At 42.9% G+C, this 22698-nt stretch overlaps 1 protein-coding gene across 1 annotated transcript in view; it reads left to right on the forward strand.

Moving 5' to 3' along the window:
* The window catches only part of CSMD2 (CUB and Sushi multiple domains 2), a 671930-nt gene that overhangs the window by 555672 nt on the left and 93560 nt on the right, over positions 1–22698 (forward strand). The window contains exons 43-46 of the mRNA XM_058303940.2: positions 4007–4184; positions 5572–5717; positions 21853–21933; positions 22449–22562. Of these exons, the coding sequence (XP_058159923.1) occupies positions 4007–4184; positions 5572–5717; positions 21853–21933; positions 22449–22562 (519 nt within the window). The remainder of the gene's footprint in view (positions 1–4006; positions 4185–5571; positions 5718–21852; positions 21934–22448; positions 22563–22698) is intronic.

Raw genomic sequence — 22698 nt, forward strand, 5'->3', positions numbered from 1 at the left:
CCCCCACCCCAACCTCCCATTGTCTGCTCTCTGCATCCATTTGCAGCGTGTTGTTCTTTGTCTGCTTCTGTTGTTGTCAGCGACATGGGAATCTGTGTCTCTTTTTGTTGCATCATTCTGTGTGTCAGCTCTCCGTGTGTGCAGCACCATTCTTGGGCAGGCTGCACTTTCTTTCACGCTGAGCGGCTCTCCTTACAAGGAGCAGGCACACTCCTTGCGCATGGGGCTCCCCTACGTGGGGACACCCCTGCATGGCTTGGGACTCCTTGTGTGCATCAGCACTGCGTGTGGGCCAGCTCCACCCAAGTCAAGGAGGCCCAGGGTTTGAACCACGGACCTCCCATGTGGTAAATGGTCACCCTATCCACTGGGCCAAGTCCGCTTCCCATCTTTGGGTCTTTTTGGTTGCATCATCTTGCTGCGTCAGCTCTCTGTGTGTGTGGTGCCACTCCTGGGCAGGCTGCACTTTTCCCATGCCAGGTGGCTTAATGTGGGGTGCACTCCTTGCACATGGGGCTCCCCTATGTGGGGGACACCCCTGCGTGGCACAGCACTCCTTGTGCACAGCAGTGCCATGCATGGGCCTGCTCACCACATAGGCCAGGAGGCCCTGGGTTTGAACCCTAGACCTCCCATATGGTAGGCAGACACTCTATCAGTTGAACCATGTCCACTTCCCCATATTTGTGTTTTATATGAAGGTTTACTCTTATTCAATCCCAAAACCATGACCTTTTCATATTTTTTCTTGTTTCTCCTGCACTAAATGCTTTTTTTTCTTGCATGGTTTGTTTTTCTTACATCCTCAAAATCTTGGTGGCTTAACACAATAAAGGTTTATTTATTGCTCCCATAAAGTCCAAGGCAGATTGGGCACCTCTTCTCTATCTTCTAGCTGTAGCCCTCAGGTTCACTTTTGCAGGGGAAGAGAAGAGGCACACTAATTCTAAACTGTCTTAACCAGAAGTGACACATATCACTTCTGCTCACAGTCAATTGACTAGAGCTAGTGTGTGGCCCTCACCTAACAATAGAGAGGCTGGAATGTGAGGGAGCACATGCAAGGCCTTTGTTCTAGTCCTGCCAGATGTTGCTTTCAGCATCAGAAGTCTAGTTTTATAGATTATGATGGCAATGGTGCAGAGTGTGCCACTTTATTAAGTACCTAAGCAGAACACGTGCTTAATCTTTGAGATGCTGAAGGAGATGCATGAGCTTTGGAGTGAATATGGCAGTTTAAAAATACTTTCATTTTTTGGACCTGCATATTTAGCTGTTTGGAACTCACTTGTTTCCTTCTTGAGTTTCAAATATAAGATTGCTCCAATTATATCACAATATTCAGGGGTGAAATCTTGTTTGTTACTGTCATTCCCATTTCTTTTCATTTAGAACCAGAATAAAGAATAAAGTTGGATTTTAAATACCTGAAAAATAGAGATTTAAAAAACATCAGAGCATTCTAAAGATGAATTCTCCCATTTTTCTTGTTTGTTCTGGTTTGTTGCTTGGGGAGGGCAGGTAAGCCCCTGGCTGCCAGGTGCTCATCTATAGAGGGTGGTGATGAAAGGGCGTGGCAATGTCGATTAATCTGTCTACAGATTTTCAACTAATCCCTATTCTCTTTCCCATATTCTCTTGCCCTTGATGCAACTCTTATTTCTGAGGCCAAAGCTTCTCTTGGATTTCTTAGAACAGATCAGCTCCCTACGCATGTACCCTGGGCTGAAGGTTGTCTTTTAGAAATTTGTTGGGCTCTTCTGATAGTGTCTTCTCATTCTCTTCATTATGGACTTTATTCCCTTTTACTCCTCATCTGAATGGCACCACAGGAGACGAGCACAATGCTTTTCTTAGTTTGCCGTCTTGAACGAGAAGCTCTGCTCCCTCCTTGAGAAACTCCCTTCTTCTCTTGGCTTCTTTGATTCCGCATTCTCTAGCTTTTCCTTTTACCTTTTTTACCTGCGCCACCTATTTCAGCCATCTCTTCCTTTGTCTGCCCCTTAAGTGTTGTTTTTCTCTGAAGTTCTTTCCTACACCCTCTCTCCCTTATCCCCTCCCATGACTCCAAATGCCCTCTTTATCTGCAACCTTTGTCTCTTTCCTAAGTTCCACACCTGTATATTCAGTTGCTTACTAAATACCTTCATTACCCCAGAGGCCTATAAATCTCAGCATAGTCACACTGAATTCATCCTCCTTCTGCCCTTAACCTGAAATCTCTTATCAGTAAAGAGCCTGGCTACTCAGCCCTTACGTTGGGCACCATCTTCAGCACCTCGCTCTTGCTTATCTCCTACACTTGTCAAGTCCTATTAATGCCACATCCTAAATATCTTTCAAATGCATCCACTTCTCTCCTATCTACTACCTCTCCCTAAATTGAGGCATTATATAGACGAGCCTCCTCACTGGTTTCCTGAACTTCAGTCTTCTACTCCTCAACTGTTCTTCACAATGTAGCAGGTCAAGCCTTCAAACCATCAATGTGATCCTGACACGCCCCTGCTCAGATGCCAGCAAGGCATCTCCACCTGCCTTAGCGTAAATTCTAAATCCCTTCATGTAGTACACCGTGTCCCTTGGGGTCTGGACCCTGCTACCCTCCTAGTATTCTCCACTTTCATGCACTGGATTCTCCAGCTGAGCCAAAATACCTTTGGTTTTCCAGATGTGGCATGTTCTCTGGCCTCTGGTTCTTAGCACATACTGTTCCTTCTGCATATAACATCCCTGCCCTCTCCTACCTTACCTACTTGGCCCTAGTCATTCCTTAAGTCTGAGTCTAAATATCTAAATGTGAATTCTACCAGGGATCCTTCCCTACCCTGACAAGACCAGATAAGGAGTTCCCTGAAATATTCCAGGGTGTCATACTATGATGGCAGCTCTACCCTGTGATGTGGATGCCACTATCCTTGGCTGCTTCCCCAGTGGACTGTGAGTGCCATGGAACAGAACAAGAGTTTCTCTGCACCCCACTGTCTCCCCAATGCCCAGCTCATGCCTCGCACCAAGTGGATGTTCAGTGTTTATAGGAGAGATGGCATGGCCATGTGGACCACTGTCAGGATACATATGCTTGGAGGCAATTGGAATTGTTTCTCCTTAATCTAGTCTGCTCCCATCCAGATACCTACTTGATGTCCCATGACAGCCAAATACACTCATTATTCCACAGCGGGTTTGTGGTGTTTTAGCTGTAATTCCCATTTTATTCTCCTCCCTGGTGACCAGATCTGAACACCATAGAGACTTCGAGGCCTTTTCATCCTTCTGCCTAAAGCCAAGATTAAAGTGAGGCTAATATTGGGAGTTACTTTTGGGGGTCAGGAAGCTAGGGAGGGAAGATCATATGTATGTAGCAAATGCCACCTCAGAAAGCAAGATACTGGGATGAACATTTTCAATGTATCATTTTACCAAATTTCCCACCACAGTCCAATTAGGGGTATATTCTTCATCCCAGTTACAGGTCAGGAAATAGATTCTCAGACTTGTCTAAGGTCCTTTGGTCAATAAATGGTTTAGCCATGATTTGAACCCAACCTTAGACTCACCTCATAAATCCCCAACTCTAAATCAAGACCAAATTACCACTCCAAGAATAGCAAATAAAAAGAGAAATAAAGAGAGACTTTTGTACTTTCTTAGCTCTTCCCAGCAAAAGTACTGCTGCCCTGACCCCACTAACCACTATCATCCCCATTCCTAGGAGAAGAGGGAAAGTCTCCATGTGTCCTTCCTTCTTATACAAGAAAGAGAAAGAAGGAGGCTGGGGGTGGAGACAGGCCCACAGAGGCACCTGCAGTGAAGACTCGGGGGCCAGCAGGGATGTGGTGTGTTGGGGCTGGTAGAGTGATCCAGGCACAGTCATCCTCAGCCCAGGCTCCTCATTCCATCCCCCCGGCCCTCCTTGAGCAGGGACTTCACTGAGAAGTCATCTGAATTCTCAGGTGGGTGGTGATCCCCAGCACTGACCCGTGTTTATATTCTTCCTTGGCAGTCCCCTGTGGCGGGAACATCACCTCTTCCAATGGCACCGTGTACTCCCCGGGATTTCCCAGTCCGTACTCCAGCTCCCAGGACTGTGTCTGGCTGATCACAGTATCCGTTGGTCAGGGCATCCGTCTCAACGTCAGCCTGCTGCAGACAGAGCCCTCAGGAGACTTCATCACCATCTGGTAGGGCCAGGTGCCATGTCAGCAGCCAACTAGAAGGGAGAATTGGTTGGGTTCTAAACTGGGTATTCTATCTATTTTTTTAGAAAACTAAGAACTGAATCATTCTCAACAGCTGTTAGCTCTGGATTTCAAAGAGACATGGGGCATTGGTGCTCAGCTTTGATTAGCCCTTATGATTCCTTGAAAGGAGAAGGATAGGAGGACAGTGGCCCCCAGCCTAGGATCCAGGCCCTGCTAGGGGTCAGTGAAAACACCAGTGGATGCGTGAATGGGAGTAGGCATGGATACATACACCATTCTCAGTATTCCAGAGTTCAAACCAAAATTCCACATTTACCTAAAACAAGCTACTCAGACTCATAAAAGTGTTTGGAGATAGAATTTTGTCGAAGTCCCACTGGTCATTCCTGCAGATGAGAAGCTCTGAGTCAGCACTGTCAAACAGAACTTCCTGCAATAAGGGAAATGTTCCCTAACTGTGCTGCCCAATATGGCAGTCAGCAGGTGGCTCTTGAGCCCTTCAAATTGGCTAGTGGCTGAAGAGCTGACTTTTAATTTTTATTTAATTTTAACTAATTTAAATATAAATAGCCACATATGTTAGTGGTTACAGAATTTGGCAACTTAGCTTTGAGTTACATAGTTAGAATATCTTGAGTTAATCTTAAAATGGGAATCCAGGTTCTTAGTTGATAAATGTAATTTCCTAGATGGTTTTTTCCAAACCACTGAGTTGGCCAAAGATATAATTTTTAAATTCCTTGAGATTACTGCCATTCTGGGGTAACAGAGGATAACAGGATCTTTCCCAAAATTCCCAGGACCGAATAATTGTAATCGGACTTTTCTGGGTTAATTTCTAGCTTAGTTCCAGGCAATGGCTAAGAAGAGATGGGAAGAACTAGATAAGGTTCCAGGGAGAAAATGCTTTGCCCAAAAAAAGGCACCATGGGTTTGTCTTTTTGCTTGGGGGAACAAGGAAATGAGGGAGGTGAGGAGAAAGCAGCATGAGCTTCTTACACCTACTCCCCAGCCCTGTCTCAGTGCTGCCTCTGACAGAGAACCTGCTATAAGATCCACAGCCCTGCTCTTGGCACCTTTTCTTGGGTGAGAACATTGCTACAGAAGCCCATCGGGGATGCAGGCTGGAGAAGACTCAGATGGATGAGGAATCAGCGTGAGCCTCACCTACTCTATGAACTCTGTTTGGAGACTGAGTCAGGAAAGATCAGAAAGCAGTGTGTAGAGCATTGGGGAAAAGAAGTGTTGGCTGCAGAAAGTGTCACAGCCACCTAGGCCAGGTCTGTCTTCAAGCCACTGGTGGCTCGGGTGGAGCAGACAGCCATGGTGACGTGTCACATGCCAGGACCTTCTTTCCTACATGCAGGGATGGACCACAGCAGACAGCTCCACAGCTCGGAGTCTTCACCAGGAGCTCAGCCAAGAAAACCATGCACAGCTCATCCAACCAGGTCCTGCTCAAGTTCCACCATGACGCAGCCATGGGTGGGATCTTCGCCATAGCCTTCTCTGGTCAGTATGGAAAGAGCTGTCAAGTCCAGGCTGGGCTTGAATCCTGGCTCCCCTGTTCACTAGAGGGTGACTTTGGATGAGTTATCCTATCCCTCTGAGCCTCCATTTCCTCAAAGATAAGAGAGTTGAAAAAAGATAAGCACATGTGAAAGCTCCCAGCCAGGGTTCCTTAAATTTAAGTTTACCTCCCCTTCCACACTACCAGGGCAGAGAGGAACACAAGGGCAATCCTTGGAGCCAAGTCCATGCTTGGAGGCAGCAGGGTACGACTTCTTGTACCACTTGTTCACAGCCAATTCACTGACTGGCTGATCCATTTTCCTGTGCCCAGCTTGCCCCTTAGCACCTTCGAGTCCTTTCCCCCAGCCCCAAAGGAATCCCAGGGCCTCTGCTGACCTCACAAGGAGGACTGTGTCTTTGTGCAGAAACAAAGGCATGGAGATTTCAAACAGAAGGAGGAGTGAGAATGATCCAGGATGGATCTGTCCTTAGCAACAGCCTATTTTCCAAGTCTAGTGTTATAAGCCTAGGTATAGTTTCTTCATTTTTGTTACTGTGGACACTGCATAGAAAAATTTAGGGAAAGTTCTCAGTGGGCTTATGCCCATCTATGGAATTATCCTGCATGTTTACAGCTTACAGAGCATTACACATATTTGAACGGGAAACCAGGAAGCCAGATTTTATTCCTGGCTCCACCTCAGGCAATTGTGTGACCTTGCACAGGTTCCTTCCCCACCTGTGCCTCAGTTTCTCCATCTGTAGTATAAGGGGTTTGGAGTCTGTGACCACTAATTCTGTAGTAAGGGCAATATGATTACCCTTATGTTACAATTGAGGAAATGGAGGCCAAGAAAGCCTCAAGGGCTTGCCCAAAACCACAGGGATGGAATTGGGGACAAAACCCAATTCTACAGCATCTGCTCCTGTGTGACTCTATGGCATTGGTGCCTCCTATGTGAATTTAGAGAAAAGAGAACACATTCAGCTCCAGGCCCTCAGAAGAGGTAGCCATGGAGAGACAGACAGAAAGGGACAGAGAAAAAGGATCATGTAAAGGCGTCAGCAGCCGTGCCCACCACCCTCCTTGGGGGACTCTGCCCCAGGATGAACGTGATGAGGGAGGTGAAACTCAGCCAGTTCAATCTGCCTCAGTCCCTGCCCCTCTTACTGGTCACACTAATGGGACCAGGGACCTAAGGCTTTGAAACTTTGACTCTCTGGGACTTCTGCCCTGCATGTTGGCTTTAGAAGTCCAGGAGGGCTGCGGCCCTACCTTATGTGGGAATGTGGGTCTGCTTCATTAGGGGTGTGCACCTGTGATGCTGTGTGCCAGATGCTGGGTCAGAGCCATAGAAAGTGACAGATGGAAGCAAAATATATTACTGGTGAAAAGCAATAGGGAACGGATATAGCTCAGTGGTTGAGCACCTCCTTCCACATACGAAGTCCTGGGTTCAATTCCCAGTACCTCCTAAAAAAAGCAAAGCAAAAACTGTTCCCTCTGTGTCTTCACTGGGATGCTGTTCGCATTACTGCAACACCGGTTGTTGGAAAAGTGAGTAGTTCTGATTTCCTCATCTGGTTCTCACTGTTGCAGCATTGGCATCGCTGCAGCATGAAGGGCCAGGGCCTTGGCACAGGTTTTGCTCGTGTATTTATCACTCACTGGGGTCTGCCTCTGTACTAGTCAGCCAAAGGGGTGCTGATGCAAAATACCAGAAATCTGTTGGCTTTTTTTTTTTCCTTCTTTATTTTTTTTTTAAATGTTGCATTCAAAAAATACAAGGTCCCCATATACCCCCCACCCCCCTCACCCCACTCCTCCCACATTAACAACCTCTTTCATCATCGTGGAACATTCATTGCATTTGGTGAATACATTTTGGAGCACTGCTGTACCACATGGATAGTGGTTTACATTGTAGTTTACACTCTCCCCCAGTCCACCAAGTGGCCCATAGCAGGACATACAATGTCCAGCATCTGTCCCTGCAACACCACTCAGGACAACTCCAAGTCCTGAAAATGCCCCCACATCATATCTCTTCATCCCTCTCCCTACCCTCAGCAGCTACCATGGCCACTTTCTCCACATCAATGCTACAATTTCTTCCATTACTAATCACAATAGTTTCATAGTAGAATATCAGTAAGTCTACTCTAATCCGTACTCTAATCCTCCATACTCTAATGGTTATGTCCACTCCCCCTCTATATCAAGAGGAGGCTTAGATTCCACATGGATGACGGATGCAATTCTTCTCCTTGCAGTTGTAGGCACTCAGCTCCCTGGTGTGGTGGTTAACCTTCTTCACCTCCCTGTTAGCTGGCCAGGGTAAGTCCAATAAACCAGACGGTAGGAGGTGCAAGTCTGCTGAGGCTCAGGGCCTGGCTGTCACATGGACAGTCCAGAGATTCAGGTCTCCTGAGTATACCCCAACCCCAGCACCAACCACAGGTCTGGTAAAATTAACAGAACAGGCATGTGTAGAGAGGTCATATCTGAGTCCAACTCCATTACACTCAGGAACACAAACTCCAAAGCAGGGCCAACTGACACGGCACTGAGCCCCAGAGTCATCTGCCATGACCATAGAACCTGTGGGTCTCTGTAGCCCTCAGGAGAACCAGTGCCTGGCCTTCTATCTACTTTGGCTGTCTCTGGGACCTGCTGAGGCATGCATAAGCATTACCCCTGTGATGACCTCCCGACTCTTTTTTGGAGACTCATAGCCATATAAACTCATTTGTCCTTTCCATTTCCCCCTTTTATAAAGGGTATTTATTTGGGGTAGAAGCTTACAGGTACCAGGTCATAGAATATAAGTTACTTCCCTCACCAAAGTCTATTGCCATGTGTTGGAACAAGATGGCTGCCAATGTCTGTAAGAGTTTGGTTTCCTCTTCCTCGTAAGGCTCCATGGTCCCAGCTTCTTCCAATATCAGCTGTAGGCTGTGATAAGTCTCATCTCTCTCCCGGGGCTCATTCCTCTCTGGGCTCACCTGCCCTGGTCTTTCCACAAGGTCAGCTGTAGACTATCAGGCTCTCTCTCTTCCTGGGGCCTCTGCCATGTCTGTGGAGCCATCTCTATTCCTCTGTGTTCTTCTCCTGTGGGTTTATTCCCAGGGCACCAGCAGCAAAAAACTTCCTTGTGTCCTCCACCTCCATGTCTTTACTTCCCCAGGCTCCCCATCAAAACTCTCTCCTCTACCATATAGTTTCTCTGTCCCTAGGGCAGGAACTCAACATCCTACTGATGTGGCCCAATCAAAGCCTTAATCACTTAATCAAATAAAAATGAAACCTCTGAATTTAATACAATCTAATACACCCAGAGGAACAAACCAGTTCACAAACATAATTCAGTATCTATTTTTGGAATTCATAAATAATACCAAACTACCACAGCCTCGCTCAGCTGACTGAGCCTTGGCCTGCCCTGGTGCGCGCACCCTTTCTCTTCTCCACCTTGGGCCCTTTCTGAATTTCCAGCTGGAGAACCAGGGTAAGAGAACCAAGGCAAGAGCCCCTCATCTCCAAACAGCTCCTCCAGGAGAGGCTGTGTGTCATAGAGGGGACAGCACCCGCTTGGCCCCCAGACAGTCTGTCTTCACACCAGACTCTGCTGCTTCCACAACTTGTGCCCTTGAGCAAGTCACTCATCCTATAGCAGTTTGATATTATTTGTTCCCAAAAGAGATATAGATTATGTTTGTAAACTAGTCTGTTCCTCGGGGTGTGATACTCTTTGATTGTATTAAATTCAAAAGTTTTACATTTACTTGATTATGTTAAGATTAGGACTTTGATTCAACCACGACATTGGAGTGACTCCAAGTTGAGTCCCCACCCCTTTGGTGGGCTATATAAACAGACACTCAATCAAGGAGGAAAAAAGCAGATACATGGGACTAGAGAGAGCTCCATAGACATGGAAGAGAAAGAAATGAGCCATTCACCTGATAGTTTGCAGCTGAAGAGACCAGAGCCCTGAGCAGCTAAGAAGACCCAGAAGGAAACAAGCCTTCCAGACTACAGCTGAGATCAGAAGAAGCTGGGCCCATGAAGTCTTAAGAGAGAGAGGAAGGCCAAATCCTCGCAGGTATGACCCCCCCCCCCCCCCCCCCCCCCCCGTCTTGTTTCAACATGTGGCTACAGACCTAGGTGAGAAAGTTAACCTTGAGTTGGACTCTTTAGGGCCTTATAACTGTAAGCTTTTACCCCAAATAAATACCCTTTATAAAAGCCAACAGATTTCTGGTTCCTTACAGCAGCACTTCTCTGGCTAATACACACCCTCAGAACCCATCCCCTCATATGGTGGTTGTGAGACTGAGTTAAATACAACAATACTTTTAGAACCTAGTAAGTACTTAATGAACGATAGCCACCTGAATAAGTCCCTGCTCTGAGCCTCTCTGCAGCAAAGCATGGGGCTGAGGAGCAAATGCAGCCACATGTGGAATGCTCACGAGAGGCGTTCAGTGGGTAGGAACTTTCCCCCCCTTTCTTCAGCCACCTCCTAATCTAGACTCCGCTCCTCAGACCAAGTCAGCTGAGTCAAGAGAGGCAGAGTGTGGACCCCAGTGTCACACAGATTTGGCTTTCATCCTTGGCTCTGACACATAGAAGCTGTGGGACCTTAGGCCTCTCATTTCTCCCTTCCACATTTTCCTTATCCACAAAATAGGAATGGTGTCAGTACCTAACCTCATGGGGTCAAATGAAGTAATGCCTAGAAATCCTTGACTCCTGACACAGAGGATAAAAGGTACTCGATCAGTGGTGGTTTTAATAGCCATCACTGCAATTGCTATGATATTTAGCTGCCTGCAGGCTCTGTGTGAAGTCACCTCAGCTCTAGGCTGGCTCTCTTGTTCCTGCTCCTGTCCCTTCAGCTGTGCCAGGACTGGGTGAAATAGGGGCCCCAGCCCCAGGCCGTCCTTGCTCCTTCGTTCTCCTAAGGAAGCCTTCCCATGAGCACTTGATTCAGGGTGCGTCCTGGGCTCAGTGCACCTGCTGCCAGTCAGAAGAGATGTGAGACCCAGAAGTACTAACTCCGATGGTCCAAGGCCTCATTGACCAGAGGACAGGCAAGGGCTGGGGTGAGAGAGGAACACTGCTATACCCAGGCCAGCCGGCGTGGGCGGGAGAGGCACTGGGCTGGCAGCTGAGTGAGCAAGAGAGGCTCATGCCCTCAGGGAGCTTATGGTAAATGGTGAGCAACATTACAGGTATAAAAAGTGTTTGTAGTGTGTGGAGATGAAAGAATCATACTAAATTAAACACCCATCACTCAGCCCAAGAAAAAGAGCACCGGCGCCTTTTCCCTAGTGCATTCTCCTCCCACCCTCAGAGCCAATCAGGATCCCAAATTTTTGCTAATCATTCCTTTGCTTTTCTTTCTAATTTTACTCCATCTGTGTGTGTCTCCAGAAAAACAGTGTTTTCATCTACCTATTACTTCTTTGATGTAAATAGGATCGTTCTATAAATATCCTTCTGTGACCTACTTTTTCCACTCAAAATTAGGCTTTCAAAATTCCTACTGATGTATGTAGCTATACTTGGTTCATTTTTCAATTCTGTTTAGTATTTTATTGCATGAAAATACAGCAATTTACCTAGTCTACTGTTAATGGATGTTTAATTTACTTTCTTTCAAGCAATATACATTTTTGCATATTCCTTCTTATGAACATATGTGAATTTGTCTAGAGTATATACCTATATGGAATTGTGAGCTTGTAAGTATTCACATATTCGGTTTCACTAGGTAATACCAAATTTACCTTACAGGGTAGTTATAATAAATTACATTTTTCCAGCTACTGAGTTGACACTCCCATTGCTCTACTTCCTTGGGACCACTGGGTTTTATGGGATTTTTAAATTTTTACCCATCTAGTAGATTATGAGGTGGCATTTCCCTTTTATGTTAATGATGAGGTTGGCCATCCTTCTATATCTGTATTGACTGTTCGTCCTTCCTGCTCTGTGAAATGCCTGCTGCCCAAAGAGCTTTTTCCTCCAAGGACAGAGAGAGAACAAACAAGTAAGTGGACAAATGAAATATTTACAACATGCAATAAGTGCCTTGAAAGAAAGAAATAATAGGCTAAGATAGAGAACAAAAAGGTGGAGAATTCTACTTCATGGAGAGTAATTGTGGAAGGCATGTCTATGAGGTGGTATTTGAGACAAGAACTAAAGAAAAGGAAGGTGCTGGACTTGTAAAGAGTGGGAAGTAGGAGTGGGTGCAGGAGAGAACGTACCCTTTCAATAGGTAAACATCAGACCTAAGTAAATTTTGCTTCATATAAGCATAAATAAGCAGAAAAGTAAATACCTGAAGGAGGCCTGTGAAACAATCCTGTAACATTTAAAACAATATAGATAGGATTTGAATTGCAGGGAAAAATGTCCATAAAAAGATACAGTTTAGGAAATATAAGTTTTGAAAAGCATCTGCATCTAACATCAAAGTCTAGAAAGCCTGAACTCTAAATAAAAGGTGAGATGTTGTGAAGTGGGTATAGCTCAATGGTTGAGTGCCTCCTTTGCACATATGAAGTCCCGAATTCAATCACTAGTACCTCCTAAAAAAGAAGATATTAAAACATAAGTGAAAGAGATCTGGCTGAAAAGTAAATGAAAGGAGATAAATCCCTTCCCTTCCTGTATTAGTCAGGGTTCTCTAGGGAACAGAATCAACAGGAGATATCTGTAAATAGTATGAGATTTTATAAGATTCTCTCATGTGACTGTGGGGATGCACAAGTCCAGGTTCCGCAAACAGATTACAAACCAGGGGCTGGGATGAAGTTCCAGTGAAGATCCTTGATGAGTATCCGGGAGACGTTGGCTGTCTAAAGATCAGCTAGGGACTTCTCTCTGAATGCTGAAATCACTTCCCCTTTTAAGGCATTCAACTGATTGGATAAAATCATCGTTCACTGCTGATGATAATCCCCCTGGTTGATAGTAGATGTAATCAGCCATCTATGCCATAAACTCACTGAAAATTGGTAAATGTCCTTGTATTACATTTAGCCCAGTGCTTGCTTGACCAAACAACAGGCACAATTATCTGGCCAAGTTGACACATTAGCTTAACCATCACAATTCTCTTCCCATCCCTTTGCTTGCCTTCCTTCCCATCCTGAACAATTCAGTTCAGTCCTAAAGTCGTTAGAAGGGGTAAAGCAAGGTAGGCATCCACACCTGTCAGAGCAGAAGGGGGTGGGAACCACAGTGGCACAGACCAAGAAGTAGAGAGGAGGGAGGCCATCCAGGGATGGCCTGGCATGGGGAGTCAGTGCCATGAGGGGTGAGAAGTTACCCATAAAGGGAGAAGGTTGGGTATCAGAGCTCTGAGCAAGATGAAGGGACAGCCTCATAGGGATGGAGCCCAAGCAGGGTGAGGAGGGCATTCACTCAAGGAGACAGTCCAGTGAGGGTAGTCCTGAGTGGGGTGAGGAGGGCACTCATGCAGAGGAGGAGTGATAGCAGGGATAGGAATTCCATATGGGCAATTGATCGAAGAAGTTAATACATTAATGCCAATAGGAAGCCAGTGTTTTGCTGTCAGGGTTAAAAACATGGAAAGAGAAAATTAAAATATACCAAGTGGTGCTGGATTCAAACTGAAGATAGCAGTGTGGGCTCATGGTCTCCAATATACAGAGATAGATATGGAAGGAAATAGGGATACATATGTGTGTATGTGCACATCAATGTATTCCTTAGGTCTTTCCACTGAGAGGTCTTGGGAGCAGTGACTCCTCAATAGCAACAACATGTCTAGCACAGGTTTCTAAATACCACTAAAATGGGTGAGAGCTCCTTCAAAAATTGGCTGATTTCAGGGCTGGCGTAGGCAAAGGACAAAAGGAGCCTGGAACATCTTATGGCAGAAAGCAAAGAAGTACTGAAGAAATAATGGAGACATGTAGAAAGGACATAGACACTGACTTGAATGGTGTCCACTGATCATATTGGGGACAATCTGAACATCAAAGTAGTCAATGATAGTAACAAATGGTAGCCCATTGAATAAAATAGAAACCCATGAGTCCATACAGATTGAATGAATGAATAAATTTAAAGTTTAGTGAGGAAAAGCGTATTTTTTTATTAAATTGTCCTTTTTTTAAAGATACATAAATCACAAAAAATGTTACATTAAAAAAATATAAAAGGTTCCCACATACCCCATACCCCACCCCACCCCCACTCCTCCCATATCAACAACCTCTTTCATCATTGTGGCACATTCATTACATTTGGTGAATACATTTTGGAGCACTGCTGTACCACATGGATTATAGTTTACATTGTAGTTTATACTCTCTCCCAGTATATTCAGTGGGTTATGGCAGGATATATAATGTCCTGCATCTGTCCCTGCAATATCATTTAGGATAACTCCAAGTCCCGAAAATGCCCCCACATCTCATCTCTACTTTCCTCTTCCTGCCCTGCCACTACCATGACCACTTTCTTCAGATCAATGCTACAGTTTCTTCCATTACTAGTCACAATAGTTCTATAGTAGAATACCAATAAGTTCACTCTAAACCATATTTTATTCCTCCATCCTGTGGACCCTGAGTTGGTGATGTCCACTCCACCTCTATATCAAGAGGGAGCTTAGATCCCACATGATTGATGGATCCAATTCTACTGCTTAGAGTTGTAGGCACTCTCTGTTCCCTGGTGTGGTGGTTGACCATCTTCACCTCCCTGTTAGCTGACCTTTTGAAGTCCAACCAACCAGAGAGTAGGAGCTGCAACTCTGCTGAGGCTCAGGGCCCAGATGGCACATGGCAAGCCCAGAGATTGAAGTCTCCTGTGTATACACCATCCCCAGTGCCAACTACAGGTTCAGTAAAAGTAGCAGAAGAGGCACGTGTAGAAAGTTCACATCTGAGTCCAATTCCATCACACTCAGGAACACAAATTCCAAAGTAGGGCCCACTGACAAGGCACTGAACTCCAGAGCCATCTGCCATGATCGTAGAACCTGTGTGTCTCTGTAGCCCTCAGGAGCACTTGTACCTGGGGTTATATGTCCTTTGGCTGTGTCTGGGATCCTGCTGAGGTATGCATAAGCGTGACCCCTCTGATTACCTCCTGACTCTTTTTTGAAAACTCTTAGCCATATATTTATATAGCTTCAAACTACCTCTTCACACAATAATTAGGGAAAAAAGAAGAATTTCCCTAGAGAAGCTTGAAAGCCACCTTGATCAAGTGATAGCGGTAAACATCATCAGTGATGGGGCATGTGGCCCCACCTGATTGGAAACTGTGAGAAGAACCCAGCACACTGTCTGTGATAATCCAGCCAAAGATGCTTGAATCCAATCATAAGGAAACATCAGATAAACCTAAATTGAGGGACATACTATAAAATAAATGTCCTGTGATCTCCAAAAGTGTAAACATCATGAAGTCAAGACAAGGTTAAGAATGTGTTCCAGACTGAAGGAGACTAAAGAGACATGACAACTAAATGCAACATGTGGTTGCCAGCTGGGTCTTTTTGCTGTTAAAGACTTTATTGGGACAAGTGGTAAAACCTGAATGAGATATGATGATTAGATAGTAGTAACGTATCAGTGTTTATTGCCTATTGTTGATGGCTGTATTGTAGTGGGAGAATATACTTGTTTGTAGGAAAAACATGCCAAAATACTCTGAGGACACAGGACATCATGTTGGCAACTTTCAAATGCTTTAGGAAAAAAACGTTTTTTGTACCATCCATCCCACTTTCCTATCTATGTTGTTTCAAATTTTAAGATTTATTTACAAATGGAGCTAAATGAGAAAAGAAGATTGAAAAGAAATGCAATAGTAGAATTTAAATCTCGTAAGACTCAGCAAAGAGCAGAACTGACACTGCAGAAAAACAATTCAGAGATGTAGAGAACAAACCTGAAAAGCTCAACAAAAAGGAAAAGTGCAAAGACATTCAGACAGAATATGGTAAAGAAGGAGATCCAGCGAGCAGAGAGCCAACATACAGTTAAAAGTGTTTATGAAGAAAAGGACAGAAAAATAGAAACTTTCTGTGATGAAGTAAAACCTGTTTATATCTGGAAATAAAGAGATTACCAGATACCAGAAGAAATTTAAAACAACCTGGCAAAATTTTCTAATTATAAGGCTAGAGGGGAAGGAAAATCTAACTAAAATCCAGACAGAGAAAATTACCTATAAAGGAACCAAAATCAGGCAAGCCTCGGACTAATTATTTTTGACATCTGTAGATTTCTATAGATATTTAAGAAGGAAAAATGTTTGTGGTTTCATGTGTGAAGGCAAGAGACAGTCACTTGCAGGTATTAAAGAGCTTAAAATTGGTGCCACCCGTAGTCTCAGTCTGAACTGTTATTCATCCCAATTAGGGATGAACCACGGACTCTAAATTGAGAAGTTGTAGAAAAGAAAAGATTAAAAGAGAAGCATTGACACTAAATAAGCAGAGATTTAAGTCTAAGTAAACATTGAAAATATAGATTCAAAGCAGAATACAAATAAAGGAATAATTCTTAAAATACTAAAAGAACAGTCTCATATTAATAAATGCTGAGGTAGATAGAAGAAGTTATCAGAGAAAGGGAATATTCTTATCTCTTTTTTTAAAAAGATTTATTTATTTATTCCCCCTCCTCCCACCCTGCTGTTTTTGCCATCTGTGTAGTCTTCTGTTCTCATTTTCTCTCCTCTAGGATTCAATCCTGATGGAGAGAGAGTTTCCCTATCAATTGCGCCACCTCAGTTCTTGGTCTCTGCTGCACTTCACCTGGACTCTCCCCTTGTCTCTCTTTTGATGTGTCATCATCTTGCTGCATGATTCACTTGCACAGGGCACTGGTTCACCACTGGGCACTAGCTTGCCACATGGGCATGCTTTCTCTTCTTCTTTTTCACCAGGAGGCCTCAGGGATCGAACCCAGGTTCTCCCATATGGTAGGCGGAAGCTCTATCACTTGAGCCACATCCACTTCCCAATATTCTTATCTTTCAAGAAGGTGGAATGAATGGATATATTGAAATTTTGACTTTGATAATTAGAGAAATAAGGGTTTCAAGTATATTTTTTATATTTTTTAGCCACTGATAAAAAGTAGACTATAAAATCACTGGAAGGAAAAATCAAGTAAAACATAATCCATATTTAAAAGGTAGGGGAAAAAAAGAAACTGTGTAAGAACAAAGATACAGAAAGCACAAAATAGGATAAAGAAATAAAATAAAATTGTTTAATTATTAAAACAAATGCACATTTTGAAGTCCAATTCTCTCTTTTAAAAAAGCACAGACTCTTACATCAGATTAAATAAAATCTAACTATATTTTCTATACCAGGAACATAATTAAGACAAAGTGACCCAGTTAAAAATCAAAGGATGGATAGTGATATGTTGGGCAAATACAAACAACAACTATAACAAAGGAAAAAGAATTCAATGCAAAAAGCATTAAATGGAAAAATTTAAGTATTTTATATTGGAGAACATTGTAATATATCATGATATATTTTTTCAAAATGATAATCTTATAGTGAAGAATGCAGGGAAATGGACTCTTGATGGCGGGCAGTTTGAAGATTCATAAAAGCCATAACCCAGCCTTATTAACTATAGCTAAAACACTTCAGAGTGATCATCATGATCTCCATAACCGCCCCTCTCCCATGGGCACTTGGCAGCCAAGTTTGTACATCGTGACTCCTCCACACCTCCAAGCCGCTGTAGCTGGGACCCAAGGTAGGTGCCTGGCCTGAACTGACTCCAGCAGCAGCAGTAATGATGTTCTCTCTTGAGAACTTGAAACTGGACCTAAGAGATTCTACTTCTGCCTAGACTGGTCTCCCTGAAAAGAGAAGATATAAATTTAAGTGCAGTAGATTGGCTGTCTTCTACTTTCCAGGTGGACTGAGAAACAGAAAAATCCTATGTGCAGAAAGACAATAACGGAGACATGTGGAGAATTTTCCTGGGTTACTAATGGCCCCTTAGTTACTTGTCCTCCACCTTTATGAAGTCTCAGATTCTGATAGGCTTTTTCGCTTATTCTAGCCTGAGTTGATTTGTGTTACTTGCATCCAAAGGTTTCTAACACAACTATCTAGCATCCAGCAATCCTACTTATAGAAATTGTGCAAAGCTGATGAAAGGGGGTTTTGATGTGGGAGGAGCAAGGAGAGGGGATTTGGGGTATATGGAACCTCTTATGTTTTTTAACATAACGTGTTGTGTGATCTATTTATCTTTTTTAAAAAAGACAAAATAAACAAATAAATTTTTTAAAGTAAAAAAAATTGTGTAAAGGTATGTATATAAAGATATTCCTTGAAATGCTATTTATAACGGAAATTAGAAACAATTGAAATGTAAAAAACAATAGGAGAGGCAATATGAAAATTATATTTATATGCATAAATGTATATATGACAAAAAATATGGTCATTAAAAAGAATTTGTGTCAAATACAGTTCACTGATTTAAGGAAATGCTTATTTTATGTTACTCAATTTTTAAAAAGCAGATGATTGGAGTTAGGTACAATAAAACTAGAGGATGCAGCAGCCATGAGCTCTTACACTTGACCATAGCCATTCCTCCTTGTAAGGTTCTTGAGAAAGTGATATATACAAGGGACAATGGGAAAGGAAGCAAGGCAACAATTTATATTAGTTGGGCTTGAACCCCAAACTCAAATGTAGAGCCCTGAGTCTCTGGTAAGCTGAACTGAACCTCGTGATCCATGTTTCTTTTACCTAAACTAATCAGGTTTAAAAAGCATCAGATAAAAGGTCAATCTAACACACTCATCAGCCTCGGGAAGAATGAACCCAGAAAGGGACAGGAAGAAATAGTACAGTGTGCAGTAAAATAAGTGTTAGAAGCTTTAAATGCAAGCATGTGGCTGAGAATGGAAGGTATCAAATTATAAAAAAAAAAGGTTAAGGAAAACATTAATAATATAAAATTTAATATCTCTGCAAATAAAAAGGTACCATAAATAAAAACAAAAAAGCAATAAAGTATGAAAATATATTTAGTAGGCAAAGGCCAATCTTGAATATTGAGTGCTTGATATTTGTTCAAATAGGAACAAAGGACAGGAATAAATCATTAAAAAGAGAAATGCAAATAATCTGTTAGCATAGGGGAAAGATGCTAACCTACTGGTTATCAAATCCCAGTTAAAATAAAATAAATGCCACTTTTTTGTTTGTTTGCTTACTTATCAAGTTGACAAAATAATTTTCTCCCTCAGTGGGCTCTAAATTCTATGGGGGCAAAGACTATGTCTGTTTTGTTTACTCTTTGTCTTAGATTAACACAGGACTCCAATACAAAGTACCAGAAATGGTTTGGCTTTTATGTCACCAAATTCAAACTGTCACACTCTTATATACTCAACACATAACAATACCTGGCACAGGGTACAATCTCAATTAAATGAATTTCATTAAATGAATTGGATGAAAGAAAAATGATATCAGTCAGTATTGGAGAAAACTGTCACTCTGTTGATGGTATAAACTGGAACAGTTTTTCTATAGAGTGGAGTGGAAACATTCATCAAGTGCAAACTGCCTGATTTATAGCAAATCAAGATTAAACCTTATTGATTACACCAAGAATGCCTCTTGGTTTTTTTTTTTTAAGATTTATTTTTTATTTCTCTTCCCTTCCCTGCCCCCCCCCCCCCCCCCCAGTTCTCTGCTCTGTGTCCATTCACTGTGTGTTCTTCTGTGTCCCCTTGTATTCTTTGTCAGAGGCACCAGGAACCTGTGTCTCTTTTTGCTGCGTCATCTTGCTGCGCCATCTCTCCATGTGTATGGTACCACTCCAGTATAGGCTGCGCTTTTTTCACGCCAGGCAGCTCTCTTTGCTGGGCGCATTCCTTGCGCATGGGGCTGCCCTACGTGGGGGACACCCCTGCGTGGCACGGCACTCCTTGCACATCAGCACTGCATGTGGGCCAGCTCATCACACAAGTCAGGAGGCCCTGGTTTTGAACTCTGGACCTCTCATGTGGTAGGCAGATGCTCTATCCATTGAACCAAGTCTGCTTCCTGCCTCTTGGTTTTAATACCAACATTTCGTAGAGCTTAAGTTGCTCTCAACACAATATTGCTCAGCTGATACTTCTGTAGAAAAATTCCTAGATTACATCCCCGAAACATAATACAACATTTTAAATAAAACTATATGCAGGAAAATTCTCAAATTACATTCTAACTACAGTTGGTAAAATGTCAGAATCCCATGTGGATATTTGGGAAAGAGCACCAGTGTCCATGGCAGAATGGGCATCTCAGACGGGCATCTCAGACACTGCTGGCTCCAAGAGGTTTCACACCATGAAGTTCAGTGTGAACTCTACCACTTGTTCTGATCACATTCCCACTGTGTCTTTCAGATTTAGCCCTCATTTTTGCCTACCATTTTATCATGAATCTCAAGCTGGTAAAATCTACATGGTGAACTTAATGTTTACAGTAGGGTATGCAAAGTTTCTGCTACTTACAGCACACAGAGCCACCAATGTGTTACAACCATGTTGTTTGATAATCATGAAGTGATAGTTTAAGTATTTTACATGCAGCAAAATGGTTTGTTGCATATATATAGGTATTTTATTGTGTTTAATTACTTTTTGCTTTTTGGGTTGGTGTACAATGTATTATAATTTTTGTCATTTGAAATAATAGGAAACAGGCTCCCAGTTAGCATCTTTACACAGAACATCTGATTTCCAGGAAAGAGTTACTAGCATTCAGCAGGAGATGCTTGTACTTTTAAAAGTCATGCATTTTATTCTCAATGACATTTTGTATTTTTCAGTGTACAAATTTCAGACCTTTTTATTAAAATAATTTCTGTTTAAAAAAGTCATGCATTTTAATAATTGCTAGTAGAAAGAAAGAAAAGAAAAAGTTCGCAACTGATGCATATATGAGGATCGTCATTCTAGTTTTACTTTAAAATGCAAAATTTTAGAAACCTAAATAGTAACAATAGAGTATCTGATAAATTATAGTAAATCTGTATGATGAAATTCTATGAAGTCGTTTCCATCATATTTTTTAAGAGATTTAACTATTTGGGAAAATTCTTGCAATATAATAGTAAGTTCACAAACATCAATATGAAATATAAAACATATGAGGCAAATCTTGTAAGAGAAAACTATTCATATATGCAGAGAATAGATACTCGAAGAACTTACATTAACGGATTAACAGAGGTTATCTCAGATGGCAATGGATGAGTTGAATTTTCTTCCTAATATGTCCATAGAAAATCTCAGATTTATGTATTTGTAATTTTAAAAGAATACCAGTATGTTTAAATACATTGTTAACAGAGGTTGAGGTGCTTCCAGAAACAATAATAAGAGCAAGAGAAGTACCACTGTCAGTAGAGCTGACAGTTAAGTAGAGCACTTAACTTTGTCCAGGTAATGAATGGAAGCTAAGTTAGGAACTCTGCCTCCGTAACATCAACCTGCATCCAAGCATTATCCAGCCTCTGTCCCGGGGGATGGATTCCAGTTTAGAAAATCCACTGAAGCCAGAAGTGTTTGGCCAAAGATCTGAAGGGAAACAAGCTGATTTCAGTGGGCGTTTGCTTAAGCCACAGACAGAACCTAGAGGTAAAGGAAAGAATGTGGGATCTAGATTTGAATCCTGACTATGCCACTTGCTTCCTGTGGGGCCCTTCTGAACCTGGGTCTCCTTATAAGTAGAGTCAGAACACCTGGCAGGGTGATGGGTTCTTGTGGGAGCTATAGGTGACAGCACCTGCCATATAGAGATGCTCAGCAAGTGCCCCTCCCCATAACCTGGCGTCTTAGAGCCTCCCTCCTTTTTATTGTTTAATACATCGTTTCTGGTTTTTGCATCAAAACAAACAAAAATGAATGACAGCTGAGAAGTAAAATTGTATTTGGCTGAACTTGGCCCTGTGTACAGATGCATGCCCATTATTATCTGTTGCATGAATTAATGATGAATGAGAAAGCAAAGACGTAAACAAAGGAATAACAAAGTGTCCGCAGAACAGTGTTCTTACCCTGACTTGTTCGCTTTTATCTTTTCAGCTTATCCACTCACCAAATGCCCTCCCCCAACCATCCTTCCCAATGCTGAAGTCGTCACAGAGAATGAAGAATTCAACATAGGTACCTCCTTCCAAATCAGCAAGCACTGGGAGTCCAGGGCTGGTGGGGAGGGGCGGGCAGGAGTTGGGGCTCACCAGAATGGCTTGTCTCTCCTCCCATTCATGGAGAGAAGCAGTGGGCCCAGTGCAACAAGGGTGATATTCTGCCAACTGACTTTGCACCCAAAATATAAACTCTTCCTTTTAGCCATCACCTAGGAAGAGGAGCTGAGAAGGCAACTTTCTGTTGTGATTCTAGTCAGAATGTTTTTTGAGAAATACATCCATGCAAGACAGTATAAAAACTTTCTGGAATAGGAAAACATTCTTAGACTCAGACAAGGCACAGCTATGAGAGGGGACTAGAAGTTGTCTGGATCATTTGATTGGAGTTGAGCTACTTACTTAAGTCTGAACAGAACATAACCTGCCACTGATAGTCTTGCCCTGAAGTAGGCTCAAGGTACTAAGGACGGGTGTCCCTCCAACCTTGCCCAGACTTCTCCAGGGACTCCCATGTTGTTCTTTCTTTGACAGGTGACATTGTGCGCTACAGGTGCCTCCCTGGCTTTACGCTGGTGGGGAATGAAATCCTGACTTGCAAACTTGGGACTTACCTGCAGTTCGAAGGCCCACCCCCAATATGTGAAGGTAATTGCACTGTCTCAGGTCTTTATTGGGCCTGTAGTTTCTCCAAAACAAAGCCCTTATTTATACCTCTTTAGAGTCCCTGGTCTTAGCTTAGTCCCTGCTCCATACATTAAGAGGTCATTCAGTGAATAGTTGT

The sequence above is a fragment of the Dasypus novemcinctus genome, chromosome 9, assembly GCF_030445035.2.
Source record: "Dasypus novemcinctus isolate mDasNov1 chromosome 9, mDasNov1.1.hap2, whole genome shotgun sequence".
NCBI lineage: Eukaryota > Metazoa > Chordata > Mammalia > Cingulata > Dasypodidae > Dasypus > Dasypus novemcinctus.